We start from the raw sequence: 15,391 nt of genomic DNA, 5'->3' as shown, positions 1-15,391 counted from the left end.
CTACTTAGATGTAACTTACCACTTTTTATTCTATCGTCCTTGTCTTTTAATCTCTAATATTTTTCATCTCTTTGTCTCTGTGTGCATAATGAGTAATTGTGGAGATACTTTCGAGTTCACTAATTTTTTTGTCAGCCATGTCTAATCAGTTATGTAATGCCTTTCTAAGTTTCTGATTATAATTTTTATATACTGTATTTCATTTTTGGAAGGTGTGTTCTTATAAAAATCAAAATTCATCTGGTTGTTTTTTTTATCAACTTCTTGGTCCTTGGTCTTAAGTTCTGATAGTCTAATCTTTTACCTTTTTTTTTTCTTTAAGTAGGCTCCACACCCAGTGCAGAGCCCAATGCAGGGTTGAACTCAAAACCCCGAGATCAAGACCGGAGCTGAGGGTACCTGGGTGGCTCAGTCAGTTAAGCGTCCAACTATTGGTTTTGGCTCAGGTCATGATTTCAAGGTCATAAGATTGAGCCCCGCATGGGCTCCATGCTGAGGAGTCTGCTTGAGATCCTCTCCCTCTGCCCCTTCCTCTCTCTCTCTCAAATAAATAAGTAAAATCTTAAAAAAAAAAAAAAAAACTGAGCTAAGATTAAGAGTCAGACGCTTAATGGACTGAGCCACCCAGGCGTCCCTCTTTTACCTTTTTAAGTATACTTACTTTATATTTTATAGTCAATAATTCTAATACTTACAGTCTTTTCAAATTTTTTTTTATTCTGCAAACTCCTGCTTTTAGTAACTTGTTTCCTTATGGGATTTGTTGTGATGTTTTTATTGAGATCTCCTGTTTCTTAGAACATTGTAGCATTTAGAGAGGAAAATGTGTTTTATGGCATCTGAAAGCACTATCAGCTCAGAGATATATTAAACTACTTAGCTTGGAGTTCTCTTAGATAAGGTGAATTCCAGAACCCAAACCTAGGGGAAGGCTGGCTTGTCATAAAGAATTGTCAGGGGTTGGGTGCCTGGGTGGCTCAGTTGGTTGGGCGACTGCCTTCGGCTCAGGTCATGATCCCGGGGTCCTGGGATCAAATCCCATATTGGGCTCCCCCTGCTCTGCGGGGAGCCTGCTTCTTCCTCTGCCTGCCACTCCCCCTGCTTGTGCTCTCTCTCTCTCTCTGTCAGATAAATAAATAAAATCTTAAAAAAAAAAAAAAGTTGTCAGGGGAGGGGTGCCTGGGTGGGTCAGTCGGTTAAGCTTCTGCCTTTGGCTCAGGTCATGATCTCAGGGTCATGAGATGGAACCCCCTGATGGGCTCCATGCTGGGCATGGAGCCTGCTTAGGATTCTCTCCCTCTCTCCCTCTCTCTCTGCCCCCCCCCCCATGCCCACACACTGCTCTCTCACTCAAAAAAGAAAAAAAAAAAAGAATTATTAAAGGAGACTTCTCTCCCCTTTACCCAGAGCCAAGGCTGAGCTAGGAAAGTTTCTTCTACAGTTTTCCCTTACAAGGGAAAATGGACTTTTTTCTAATTCACCTTCTGTGCTGGTTTCTTGTGGGAGTCCCAGAGTTCTAGGCCATTGCTTCCTAATACCTTTCTTGTCTGCTATCACAGAAAATGATATTTGTGCACAGCACACTAGGTACAGTGGGAGATTTCGAGCCCTGGATTAGGGATATTGCAGTTGTAGGCAACAGACCTGGGGCTCTGACCATGTGCACTGCTCATTTTCCCTGAGAACTGTTTCACTGTTACAGAATGGAAGAAAATGTTTTTGTTTAAAGGTGTAAAGAGCAGGGAAATGAATGATGAATCAAAGTTAATGCTGTATATCATAAAATGGTAGCTCTTGAAGCTTATGGTTTTGGGACCCCTAAAGCAGTTATAATTATTGAAGACACCACAGAGCTGTTGTTTATGTTGGTTATATTAATATTTACTGTCTTAGAATTTTAAAAAAATTTATTAAATCATTTTAAAATAAAAATAAGATTACTACGTGTTAACCCCAAATTTCTTTATGGAGCTATAAAAAAATAACTATATTCCTGTCCTCCAATAATAGGGAGACAAGAGGCATTGTTTTATATCTTTACAAAGATTTTTATAAATCTTTTTAATATCTTAATTAAAATGGTTGGTTCTCAGTCTGCTTCTGCATTCAGTCTGTTGCAATAAATTGGATTGAATTATATGAAGGCAATCTGTAATTGAAAAAGGGATAACCTCCTGTATCCTAGCAGTCCTTGGATCATATTTTGAAAATCACTGCTGTATAGAAATTAAAAGAGGTATAGGAATGTTTTCCCTGTTACCAGATGCCACTTATATGGACAAGCCGTTGGTAATGCATAGTTTTTTTAATGCTGGTAGTGACTATAACTTTAGTATAATGTAAATCCAGGTCATATTAATGGAATTTGAAAGCACTAAAAATAGGCTTGGAGTTGGGTATAGGTTAGGGTCGAGACCAGAAATGTAGAAATTAGAATTGAGTTGGAATACCTAGACAGGAGTAATTTAAATTTGTGGTTGTTGGTCATTCAACTTGCCAGTTTGAAAATTGTTTTATGCTCCCCCCAGAATAATACATAATGTAATTAAAAATAGTATAGAAAGCATTCTTTTTTAGATTTTATTTATTTAAGAGAGAAAGAGCACGTGTGCACGTGCATGTGTAGTGGGGGAGGAGAGGGAGAGAATCTCAAGCAGACTCCGTCCGCACCGAGTGTGAAGCCTGATGCAGGGCTCAATCTCACAACCCTTATGAGATCATGACCTGCGCCAAAACCAAGAGTCAGACGCTTAACTGACTGAGCCATTCAGGCACCACTAGAAGGGCTTTTAATGAAAACAACGTTCCCTTATTTTCCTAATCCCTTCTCCCCAATTCCACTTTGTAGTGACTCCCACCTTTAATACGTTCTGGTTTTTTTTCTAACTCCGTATCATTAAATAATATGCTTCTGTTTTTTTTTTTTTTAAATTTTATTTATTTATTTGACAGAGAGATACAGTGAGAGAGGGAACACAAGCAGGGGGAGTGGGAGAGGGAGAAGCAGGCTTCCTGCCAAGCAGGGAGCCTGATGCGAGGCTCAATCCCAGGACCCTGGGATCATGACCTGAGCCGAAGGCAGATGCTTAACGACTGAGCCACCCAGGCACCCCTCTCTGTGTCTTAATTTATTGACTTTTTATGCATTATATTTTTATTTCCTACAATCACAGTTAAGATTTAGTACATACCCTCTCATGCTTCTTATTTCTCCTTCGAAGTTCAGTGATAGGGCTATTTCTCTTATTTTCAGACACTCCATTTCCAACAATGGTAGTCAGTATCTCAGTACTCTCTAGATTAGGAAAAGAATCTTGAAACTCTGGTGCTTTACTTTCCCTCTTTCCCCATCCCATCCCCCAACTTAGCTGTAGTTCTACTTGTGATTAACATTTACATTATATTCTGTAATCATAGTTTATCTTCTGTAATTTAGGTTGATTCTAAAACTTTAAGGCAGAAACTTACTAATATGACTGTAAATAGTACTTAACTGTGAATCCAAGTGGTGGTGTTCTATGATGATCATTCCTAATGTCTTCCATTTTTACAACCCCGTACCACTTAATAAAAGAATCTTCCTCAGTTCAAGTTCAAATGGATGTTTGCTTTTTTTTACACCCTACTGATTGCTTAACTGTGGTGTCTTTTACCAGGATCATGCCTTTCTTGAGCAATGTCCTATTTGCTGAAGTCTTTCATTACCTTTTTTTCCCCAAAATCTTTTTGGTGCCTTGATTATATCTTAATATTTTTCCAGGTTCCTGGTCTACTGTCTATTGTCCAATCCTTTATTTTCCTGGACATCTCTCTCCTGGAGGCTTCTGTCCTTTTTTAACTTCGAGTCCAAGCTTGCTGCCTCTTTGGGCCTGCTGCACAGCTGGTGACCTGGGCTCTCATCTCCCTCCTGGGTTTGGATCCACTATTTATAGGATCCCATGATTTCTTTCTTGGTTTATTTTTTGTTAAAGTACATCTTCATGTCACTTCCAAAGAAAAGGTATATAGGAGGTAAACTCTTTCAGTTCTTGAATGTCAAAAAAAAAAAAAAGAAAAAACCAACAACCACCACCTTTATTCTGTCTTAATGGTTTAGCTGGGTACAGAACTCTGTATTAATAACCATTTTCCCTCGAATTTTTTAAGACATTAGTCTACTCTATTCTAGCACTAGTGTTATCAGTAAAATTCTGGTTTTCGTGTAGTTGTATGCAGGTGACTTGTTTTTCCTCTCTGGAGACTTTGAAAAATATATATATATATAAAAATATATGTATATATATATATTTTTTAACCTTGAGATGTTGTGAAATGCTGTATGTCTCGAGGTGGTGTTCTTTCATTCTGTTTTGTACTCTGTAGGCCCTTTTTTTAAAAGAATTTATTCATTTATTAGAGAGAGGGAGAGAGCACATGCAGGGGGAGCAGCAGAGGGAGAAGGTGAAGCAGGCTCCCTACTGAGCAGGGGGAGCCTGATGGCGGAGCTCTATCCCAGGACCCTGGGATCATGACCTGAGCTGAAGGCAAATACTTAACGAACTGAGCCACCCAGGCACCCCTCTGTAGGCCCTTTAAATTGGAAAATACGTGCCTCCCTTCCAGAGTGGGAAATATTCTTTCTTAATTTCTTTTATTTGCTTTTTTTCTTTTCTTTCAGAATCCCTTCTAGTTGGATATTGGACTTCCTAGATTTATCTTCTCTTTTATAGTTTTTATATCCTGATCTTGTCTATATCCCTTAATTTTATCTTCTAACTGGTGTTAAGTTCTTATTTCATGGATACAAATTAGAGTCTGTGAAAATTCTTGTTTGTTACATTGAGATATCCATTTCCTGCAGGATCATTCCTGTTTCTTTTGCAGTTTATAGTAGGCTTTCTTCGGACTGGTGATTTTGGTCGGCTGTCTATTTTGGTAAGGACTCTGGCTGGTTTCACTTTCTGGTAAGCAAGGAGAGAGCTGGCCATTAATTAACCTCCAGGTTAAGTCCAAGAATATAAAAGTGTTATTGCTTTTTAATATAAATAATTCCCTAAATACTTTCTTTACCTTTTTCTCCCCCCCAGAGAAATACCCTTCCATTTTATGTATGATTCTTCAAGTATTTCTTAATCTTGTTCATCCCATATTTTTATGTTTGTTTTGTGATTTATTAGTTTGTCCTGGTTTAAAACTGATTTATTAGATTTAATTTATTCACAAAGGATATTATCTAAAGCTTCTTTTCTGCTGGATGAAAATGAAAGCCTTTGCATATTTCACAAATATGTTTTTATGGCACAAGATGTGGGTTTTTATTTACTTATCCTATTTTATTTTAAAAATCATTTAGTGACCATTAAGTCTTAAGTTTTATGTAGGGATATAATTTAATACCTTTTATTCTAACACTACAAACTAGGCAAAACCTTGGTTTAAAATATTTCAACCTAAGATTAATTTTGCTTAAACTAATTTGAACTTGATATGACCTGAATTTTTAAAAATTTACTTACTTTTTATTAGACTTAGCCACTAGATATTTAATTGAATTGGTATAACCCAGGCTGGTCAGATACATCACATAGAAGGCAATTTTCTAAGGATATTTCAGATTGAAAGAGAATTTCCCAGATGGGTTTAAGATGACAAACTAGAAAATCTTTATTCTGAACAGCAGACCACTGCCCTAGCCCTTAACCCGTGGGAATTGGAACTAAATCATTATTCTTCATGATGCTTTTGGTAGAGGATATGGTTCCAGCCATATCTGAGCAGATCTGACTATACAGATCAGAGTTAGGTTAGGCAGCCCTAGGCATGTAGTAAATGATAATTGCTAAGTGAACTGACATCTTGTTATATGGTTCCTGGGAAGGGAGATTATAAGATTTATTGTTCAAACTGAGACACATCGGTGTGGGAGCATACTGTTAATAATTATGGGGGGACAGTAGGCTTAAACCAGAGCATATCATCATCCCTTTTTTAGTCACATGGACCTTTAAGGATCAGAGGCAGTATAAATCAAATTGCTTGCCTAGTTGACTTGACATTCCTATTCTATTCCCACTTTGTTTTTTGTCCTATAGGACAAATTTTGGAGACCAGGAAGTGTGAACAGATATTCAATAAAGAGCAGTGGGATGAATGGAAACTGTATAGGAATCCAAGATTATCTGAATTTTTACATAACCAAACCCTTTTTATGCAGTGTAGTCTGAATGTGTGAAATTTTATCAGTAAATGTTAAATACAAGCTTCACAGAACTGGTATATTTATATTTTAAATATAATTCTTTTTCAGTTCTAGGAATTTTGAAGAAATATAATGTTATTGGCATTTTTTCTTAAGGATATGGAATTATCCATAGAAAATGTCAATCCCAAACCAATTTTTCCACTATTACAATTTAAATTTCCCTTTTCCTGTCTTTTAATTGTCATATATGTAGAAAATATTAGCTACTTTTAATATCAAAATGTGGAAAACCTCATCCAAATATAAATTATAAGAGTTTCTTTGGACTTTGTTCTAAGTTTTTGTTTTTTTTTCTTTTTCATATTGGGCTGAAATCTGCCACCCTTCCATCCATTGGTTCTAGTTCTGTTCTCTGGAGCAGCATGGAGTAAGTCTCTTCTATTAGAAGGCAGCTCTCATATCTTCCCCAGTCACCTCTTCTAGACTGAATGTTCCCAGGTCTTCCACTTTTTATGTGAAGTAATAGCCATACTTATAAGCTTCATATTGATTCCCTTTGAATACATTATAATTATCAGTGTTTTCCCTAATACAGTTAAAATGTGATGGCCCCAAATTTTAATTCTATGCCATATTTGTATGGTAGTGTGCACACCAGTGAAGAATATCCTGTACTATAACCCTTGAATCAGGTACTTATTAGAGCAGCTTCAGCTTATGTCAGGTATTTTTTTCTTAGCTATTCTTAACTGTTGGCTCATATTAAGACTTATGGTCATCTAAAACCTGTCAGCTAAATAACTGTTGGGGCTCTCCTTTTTTTAGAAGGCATTTCTGCCTTGGTAATAAAGCTTTAGCAAGTGTAATTGTGAGTGTTTTAGAAAACCTAGACCAACAAATATACTTTGATGTGCTTAACATCTGTAAGCCTTGGTTTTATGTGACATAGACTCTCAATTTAAAAGTTAAAATTTTTAAAAAGTTAAACATCACTCTGAGAACTTTACCTGGAAATTTTATTTGATTTACAGTTTTGGAAAATGTTTTTGCCTCTTTGAGTTTTAAATGGTTATGATTGCAAAGTATCTGGCTTAGGTCTCCTTTTGCAACATGTGCTACATTTTTGAGAGAAAAATAAATGTGTATAATGAAAGGCTGCCTGTAACTTGAGTAATTTACCTAAATTAATAGAGAGTCCATTGTAGGTTTTGTGCCCTAGAGCAAGATTTCTCAACCTCAGCACTGTTGACATTCTTTGGATAATTCTTTGTTGTGGGTAGCTGTCCTGTGCACTGTAGGATATGTAACAGCATCACTGGCTTCTACCCACTAGATGCCAGTAGCACGCATCACCACCACCTCCTCTGCAGTTTGACCATCAAAAATATCTCCAGACATGGCCAAATGTTCCTGGAGGGCAAAATCTCCCCCAGTTGAGAACTACTGCCCTAGAGTATCAGAAGTATTTAAGTCAACTGGGTAATAGTTTTCTACTTTAAATGTTTTCTACAATTGGAGTTAGAATTTAGTATTTTTAACATGATTTCTTTGTAGAGATTTTTTTTTAACTGTAGAACATAATAAAGAACTCTACAAGCAACAAATACTTTTTTAAAGATTTTTTTTTTTTTATTTATTTATTTGAGACAGAGAGAATGAGAGAGAGAGAGCACATGAGAGGGGGGAGGGGCAGAGGGAGAAGCAGACCCCCTGCCGAGCAGGGAGCCCGATGCGGGACTCGATCCCGGGACTCCAGGATCATGACCTGAGCCGAAGGCAGTCGCTTAACCAACTGAGCCACCCAGGCGCCCACAAATACTTTTTTTAAATTCCTAGTTTCATCAAGTTTTCCTTTCTTCCTAATACTGCATTTTATCCCAGTTTGTCGTCCCTGCTTTGTGATATGGTCCATGATCTTAAGCATAGTATGTGTGACTGTCTAATGTATTAAGATTAAGGAATAAAAATTATAACAGTAACAAATACGGTATTGACTAGGCTTATTGAGTTCAAATACTTGGTGTTTTGTAGTCCATGATTAAATTTCTTGAAAATGTGCTTTTTATTTTGTTAAACTCTTAGATTTTAAAATTAAATTGTATTATGTTTATTCTTCTACTCCGCAATATAGCCAGCAGCCAGCTTCGGGTGTAGCCTACTCTCATCCAACTACAGTTGCTAGCTACACTGTCCATCAGGCTCCAGTAGCTGCTCACACAGTTACTGCTGCCTATGCACCAGCGGCCGCCACAGTTGCAGTTGCCAGGCCTGCTCCAGTAGCTGTTGCAGCTGCTGCAACAGCTGCTGCTTATGGAGGCTACCCCACTGCACATACAGCAACTGACTATGGTTATACCCAGAGACAACAAGAAGCACCACCACCACCACCCCCAGCTACTACACAGAACTACCAGGTAAGAAAACTACTAGTTTCAATAGTCTTAACACGCAGGTTTCAGTGACCCCAGTGTATGATACAATGTCCAAGCCAGTGCTTATCATATTTGGGTCTTCCAAAATATAACTCTGATGATAGAAATGAATGTGTATTCTTAGGTAATTTAGGGGCATAGTCCAAGCATTAAGTTCCCTTGCAGTGAGTTTTTAGAAATAATTCCCCTGAGTCCATTCCAGTCCATTTTATATCTATGTCTGTTTTAATTAAAAATATTTTACATTAATTGTTAAATATTTAACCAAGGTTTTCAGAAAAATGAAGACATAGGGAAGATGCTCCTTGTTTGTACTATGGCAGTATTCCTCTGTCTCCTGTTTTGAGAACCATGAGCCTAAACTATATGGGCCAAACAATTACATAGTGTCGTCTTAGTACATAACAAGAGCAGAAATTCTGTTGCCTGTACATTCTTCCCTCAAAGTATTCTTTCTTAGTATGTAACAGAAATTGATGCTGCTCTTATATCCTGTAGTTGCTTTTGGTTAGTCTTATTTGGGACATGAAGCTCTAATTCCCTTTTATAGTACTGTGTTTATTATGGTACTAAATTACTACTTATTTAAATTTGGTTCTAATCTTTTATTTTTCTTATAAGATTTATTTATTTGTTTGAGAGAGAGCATGCAGGAACTGGGGAAGAGGGAGGGAGAGAATCTCAAGCAGACTCCCTCCTGAGTGCAGACCCTGATGCAGGGGTCAGTCTCATGACCCTGAGATCATGATCTGAGCCGAAATCAAGAGTCAGACACTTAACCGACGGAGCCACCTAGGCTCCCCTGGTTCTAATCCTTTAATAACCTGCTTTCTGTTTGTTTGCTTTAGGATCTTCTGAACTTTGCCTAGTTTTTCTATATTCTTTTTAAAGTATATGAATTTATTTTGTTAAGTAATGAGTTGACATATAAATTATAACAGTATTTTTTATTAATATTTGTCAAGTTACGGAGCACCTGGGTGGCCGAGTTGGTTGGGTCTAACTCTTGATTTCAGCTTGGGTTGTGATCTTGGGGTCATGGGATGAGCCCCACAGTGGACTCTGCTCTCAGTGGGGAGTCTGCTTGAGATTCTCTCTCCTTCTCCTTTGCCATGGCCCCCTGTGCTCTCTCTCTAAAATAAGTAAATAAATCTTTAATTAAAAGATATTTGCAAGTTACTAAACTCAGAGTTCCTTTTGCTATGTGTGATTATTTTCATTATGTCCAGAGATGAAATGTAATAAATTTCATTGTTTTTAATAAGGTGTGTGAAGCCCATAGTTTTCTGGGCCCTGCCTACTTCTTCAGCCTTTCCACCTGCATACCTTCCCATCCCTCCTCACTTTGTTTAGTGAATTCACCCAGCTCACCTTGATCTTCACTGCCTTGGAGATTTATATATAGTGTTCCTTCTCTCTAGAACCTGTGTTCCCCTTTCCTCTCCTCCACCCGGAAGCTTCTATTCATTATGTTAAAGATAGTGGTAAACAGGGGCACCTGGGTGGCTCAGTCAGTTAAGCGTCCCTCTTGATCTCAGCTTAGGTCTTGATCTCAGCTTAGGTCTTGATCTCAGCTCAGGTCTTGATCTCAGGGTTATGAGTTCAGGCCCTGCGTTGGGCTTTGTGCTGGGCATGGAGCCTATTTTTAAAAAATAAGTTGTTAATAATAATGGTAAATAAAAAAGAATGAAAAGAAAGCTGGAGTAATCACAAAGCTTAGGACATGCAAGTGGTCTTTACTATGAGATCCATTTTTAAAGCAAAACTTCTATGAATTTCTTAATAGATTTTTTTTTAAGATTTATTTATTTGAGTGTGAGAGAGTGAGGGAGCGAGCAGGGGGAAGGGAGAGTGAATCCTCAAGCAGATACCTCCCCCATCCCCTCCCCCCACCCCCACCCAAGGCACAACACCAGATTTGATCCCAGGACCCTGAGATCATGACCTGAGCCTAAATCAAGACTGCCGCTTAACTGATGGAGCCACCCAGGTGCCCCTTTCTTAATAGAATTTTAAAGATAAGCATTATTTTAAAATGTGTCGGTGATTTTTTTTTTCTGATGTAAAAGTTAAACATGCTGCTTGAAATGGTTTTGACCTTATTTTCAAAGTCCAAAATGAATGCCCTTTGTTTTGAATTTGACTGTTATACCTAGGTCAATAGTTAGGTTTTTTTTTCCTTTATTACACTTTTATATAGTAGAGTTAGGGATTTTTCCTGCCACTTACAGCAAGATTTTCTTCCATTCCCTTTCTCTAGGACTCGTACTCATATGTGAGATCCACCGCTCCTGCTGTAGCGTATGACAGTAAGCAGTACTACCAACAGCCAACGGCAACTGCTGCTGCTGTAGCAGCCGCTGCCCAGCCTCAGCCTTCTGTTGCTGAGACCTACTATCAGACAGGTGGGTTTGACTGGCATACACAGTGTCATGGAAAACTACTGAAATATATTATTCAGTGTGCTTAATGAAGATACCCTTTTGAGTCCACCTAAGCTATTGTGTTCTCTTACCTCAAGAAGCAGATTCTAGCCATGTCCTTCTCTTCTTCTGCTGCATACCTTTGAGTACCAGAGTGAGAGGGCTATGAGGGCAAATCGTAATCATGCCCTTCTCTCCCTGAAATGTATTTGATTTCTAGGAGTTGTGATAACTTCTGGCCATATCCTTACCTTCGCCAGAAATGCCCAGAACATACTGCTGATTGCCTTTGTGTAACCAGTGGAAACCCTTGGTGGGCCTGTATTTTTAATTCATCTTTCTCTGATCAGTAATGACAGTTGGTTCTGTTTCCAGCCTCTGATATTACAGTAAATGTAATGGTTCAAATACAGGAAATACTTTGTTTTCAAGGAAGCCTACGTATTTATAGTCTTTATTTCTTTTGTTTTTTTTTAAGATTATTTTATTTTTAAAGATTTTATTTATTTGAGAGAGAGAGCACATGAGAGGGGGGAGGGTCAGAGGGAGAAGCGGGCTCTCCACTAAGCAGGGATCCCAATGTGGGACTTGATCCCAGGACTCCAGGATCATGACCTGAGCCGAAGGCAGTCGCTTAACCAACTGAGCCACCCAGGTGCTCCTTATTTTATTTTTTTAAAGATTTTATTTATTTGACAGTGCGCACACTTGCACGTGCACAAGCAGGGGGAGTCACAGGAAGATGAAGAAGCAGGCTCCCCGCTGAGTAGGGAGCCCGATGTGGACCTCCATCGAGGACTCTGGGATCATGACCCAACCCAAAGGCAGATGCTTAACCCACTGAGCTACCCAGGCACCCCAAGATTTATTAAATTTTAAAGAGTGTGTGTGAGCAGGGGGAGGGACAGAGGGAAAGAATCTCAGTCAAGAATCAGATGCTTAACTGACTGAGCCACACAGGCACCCCTTGTAGATATTTTGATAGAGATTCAGCTGAAAACCTTTAAAACAAAGCTCTCTGAGTTCAGAAAAGTAGACAGTTCCTTTATTTTAGTTATTTTTGAAGGACCATAAGAGTGTGGGTAGAGCCTTGGATTAGGAAAGAGTAGGACTGGCTTCTAGTACTGGCCTTACCACTAATGTGGTTGAGTGATTTTTACCTCTTTTCATCTCTGTTCTCTTATTTGTAAATGAGGTAGTTGACCCAAATCTCTCTACGGTACTTTTAGTTCTAAGATTTCTGTGAGTCCCTTAAAAGTGGTATAAAAATATTTTGAATTATAATGACCAACTTTTCTTATAGTTTCTTCTCTAATAATATGTGGGTACACTGATCTGTAGTGAACTTCCTGGTTAATTATCAAAGTTAGATTGTGTTAAAGAGTCAGAAGAGTCTTGATTTAGTCTTAGCTCTGACATTGACTGTGTGCCTTGTAAGCCATTGAGCTCTTGGAACATTAGTTTCCTTTTGTAAAATGTCCTCATCTGTGTGTTGTGTGGGTCAAGTTTTATACTGCATGTAGATAACCATTTTATAAACTTTTAAGTGCTGTTTATTTAAGGTGCCTTAACTCAGCATAAAGTGAGTTTGGCCCCCTGATAACTGGGCCTTTATCAGGAATTACATTTGTATGCTTTAGTGATCATTAATAAAATTAATTATTAATTTAGGGCTTAATAATAAGGTTCATAAGATTCTTAAAGCGTACATTTATTTTGAATATGGTCAAAGGCAGCAGAAAGTTTAGCAGAAACATGAATGGTAGCCATTTAAAAACAGCTGCACTCAAGCTGTTGATATTTGAAGAATTAAAGCAGTTTTTTTTTTTTTTTTTTTTTTTAGATTTTATTTATTTATTTGACAGAGAGATACCACAAGTAGGCAGAGTGGCAGGCAGAGGGAGAGGGAGAAGCAGGCTCTCCACTGAGCAGGGAGCCACATGTGGGGCTTGATCCCAGGACCCCAGGATCATGACCCGAGCTGAAGGCAACCGCTTAACCGACTGAGCCACCCAGGTGCCCCGATATTTGAAGAATTAAGTCAGTGGCACCTTGTGAGTTGGAATTAGACTGAAGTTCACTACAGATAAATTAATAAAATATGAATGGTATATGAACAAGTTCGATATAATTAAACATTGAATGAAATTTTTACTGTGAATTGAAATCATATTTGAGGCTCTTTATTCTGTTCACAATATTAAGCACAACCCTCAGGTTAGACTGACTATCCTAAATACACACGCGCCTTTTCTGACAACTTTATTAGTACCTGTTTTAAGTAGTACTGCTATTTCAGTTGGTTGTTAATTTGGACAAAATGCCATTCTGGAAATACATAGAAAGCAACTGGGAAGGGATGGTAAATGAATTTTATGTAGATGTTATATTTTATTCAGTTGGTAATAAGAATTTCAACCCTTTTGCCAAGAAGAAATTGCTAGCATTAAATTTACAGTTGATGTTTACACTTTTTCTAATTTTCAAGAATATTGGTACAATAACTGTTGAGGTTCACCTTTCTAATTTTCTGAAATCTCTTTGCCATTTTAGCCCCCAAAGCGGGTTATAGCCAAGGTGCAACTCAGTATACACAAGCCCAGCAAACTCGACAAGTGACAGCCATAAAACCAGCCACACCAAGTCCGGCTACCACTACTTTCTCCATTTATCCGGTATCTTCCACCGTACAGCCAGTAGCAGCTGCAGCGACTGTGGTGCCGTCCTACACCCAGAGTGCTACTTACAGTACCACGGCAGTTACTTATTCTGGTAAGACGGATAAACTGTGTTTAAATGAGTAAGCAAATCAGAAACTTACTAGAAACTGTCTTGATGTTCTGTGGCATGATCTTATCCCAGTAGCAAGAATTGAATTAATTGATAGGTGTTGCTTTATGTATATAATGTGACAAATGGACCATACTCTAAGTTGTGTTTTTAGGGTTTTTGTTTTTTTAAGCCAGGAGATATTAACAATGTAAAATGCTCTTTGAGCATTTGAAAGCCAGTCATGCATGAGTCCTGGGCCTTGCATTGCAGTTAGAGAAAATAAGACCTAGTATTTTACAGGGTCATTTTTTTTCTGACTTTTCCAAATGAATTTGAAAACTTAAGGTTAACATTCAGGGACTACCACTGACAAATAGTATTGTTTATTTCAGCCACCAGGGAACTATTTCTTTATTCTCAGGAGTAAGTAATCTTGAAAATATTGGGTAGCCTTTGTAAATATCCATAAGATTGTTATATAACATGTGTCTTGGAAGGACAGAGTAGCTCTATTTTCCTTAAATAATCATATGTTTATTTTATTATCTTATTACGGAAATTATATATTTCCTTAATCGTTATATTAAGAGAAATATATTCACTAAAATCTCGCTATGTCCACTGCTTTTGCTAATTTCTAGCTAAGGTACTTTGCATTATTTCAGTGATTAAAATCACATGTTGCTTTTTTGTAGACATGTAACCTTGTACTACTATATGGTTTGTTCTGCATTTATTTCTCTCTCAATACCTTGTCTTGTTCTATGGATGATTTAAGACAATATGGGCAATTTCAGTTTTTGATAATTCATCGCAGTTTGGGTGTTAAAAGCCTAACTACTGAATTAAAAAATTTTTTTGTTGTTTTTCAGAGTTTGTTTTGAGAGAGAGTGCAGGGGCACGTGCTTAAGCAGGGGAGGAGGGGCAGAGGGAGAGGGAGAGAGAATCTTAAGCAGGCCCCACACCCAGCATGGAGCCCAAGTCAAGAGTCAGATGCTTAAGGGACTCAGCCACCCAGGTGCCCTGTTTTTCAGATATTTTTATTTCTTATCCTATGATAAATGTTTATGCTGGGTGCTGGGGATACGGTGGTGAATTAGGCAGACGTGGAGTGTTTAGGAACAAGTTTGTTGTGGCTGGAATACAGGATATATGGGGTAAATATCAGGAGATAAGGCTGGAAATGTCAGTGTGAAAAGCCTTGCAGGCTCTGTTATGATGTCTGTCTTTATCTTGTGGGCCAAAAGGGTGCCCAAAAGGAGCAATGGGAACAGATTTATAAGTTAACTGTGACAACCGTGCAGAAATGAATTGGGAGTGAGGAGAGGTTATTCCTAGATCTGTCATTCAGGATTGCCCAGATACAACTTTTCTGCGCCTCTTTATCTCTAATTAATTTTTATTTGTATCTGATTAATCAGTTATAACTATAAATGGAATTATTTCAGTCAGCTCTGACTGGACACATTTTTTTTTTTAATGTCCACATTCAACAAAATAAGGAGTACGATAGTATCCTTTCCTGTTATTGCTTCTGTCTTAAATGTTCTCCTCCTCCCTCTCTTTTCTGTCTCTCTTCCATT

General features: G+C 38.0%; 1 protein-coding gene across 3 annotated transcripts in view; it reads left to right on the top strand.

Moving 5' to 3' along the window:
- Window positions 1-15,391, top strand: part of ZFR (zinc finger RNA binding protein) — an 82,269-nt gene that overhangs the window by 12,229 nt on the left and 54,649 nt on the right. For 2 of the 3 annotated variants that reach the window (XM_032415131.1, XM_032415129.1), the window contains 3 exons: window positions 8,313-8,595; window positions 10,874-11,018; window positions 13,590-13,808. In XM_032415131.1, coding sequence (XP_032271022.1) covers window positions 8,313-8,595; window positions 10,874-11,018; window positions 13,590-13,808 — 647 coding nt within the window. Of the gene's footprint in view, window positions 1-6,584; window positions 6,609-8,312; window positions 8,596-10,873; window positions 11,019-13,589; window positions 13,809-15,391 lie in introns of all 3 variants that reach the window. The other variant, XM_032415130.1, reaches the window with a different exon arrangement.

Source organism: Phoca vitulina, unplaced genomic scaffold (genome assembly GCF_004348235.1).
Source record: "Phoca vitulina isolate PV1807 unplaced genomic scaffold, GSC_HSeal_1.0 scaffold17, whole genome shotgun sequence".
Lineage (NCBI taxonomy): Eukaryota > Metazoa > Chordata > Mammalia > Carnivora > Phocidae > Phoca > Phoca vitulina.
Note: the sequence above shows the minus strand (reverse complement) of the source record. Positions and strands in the feature narration are given on the sequence as shown.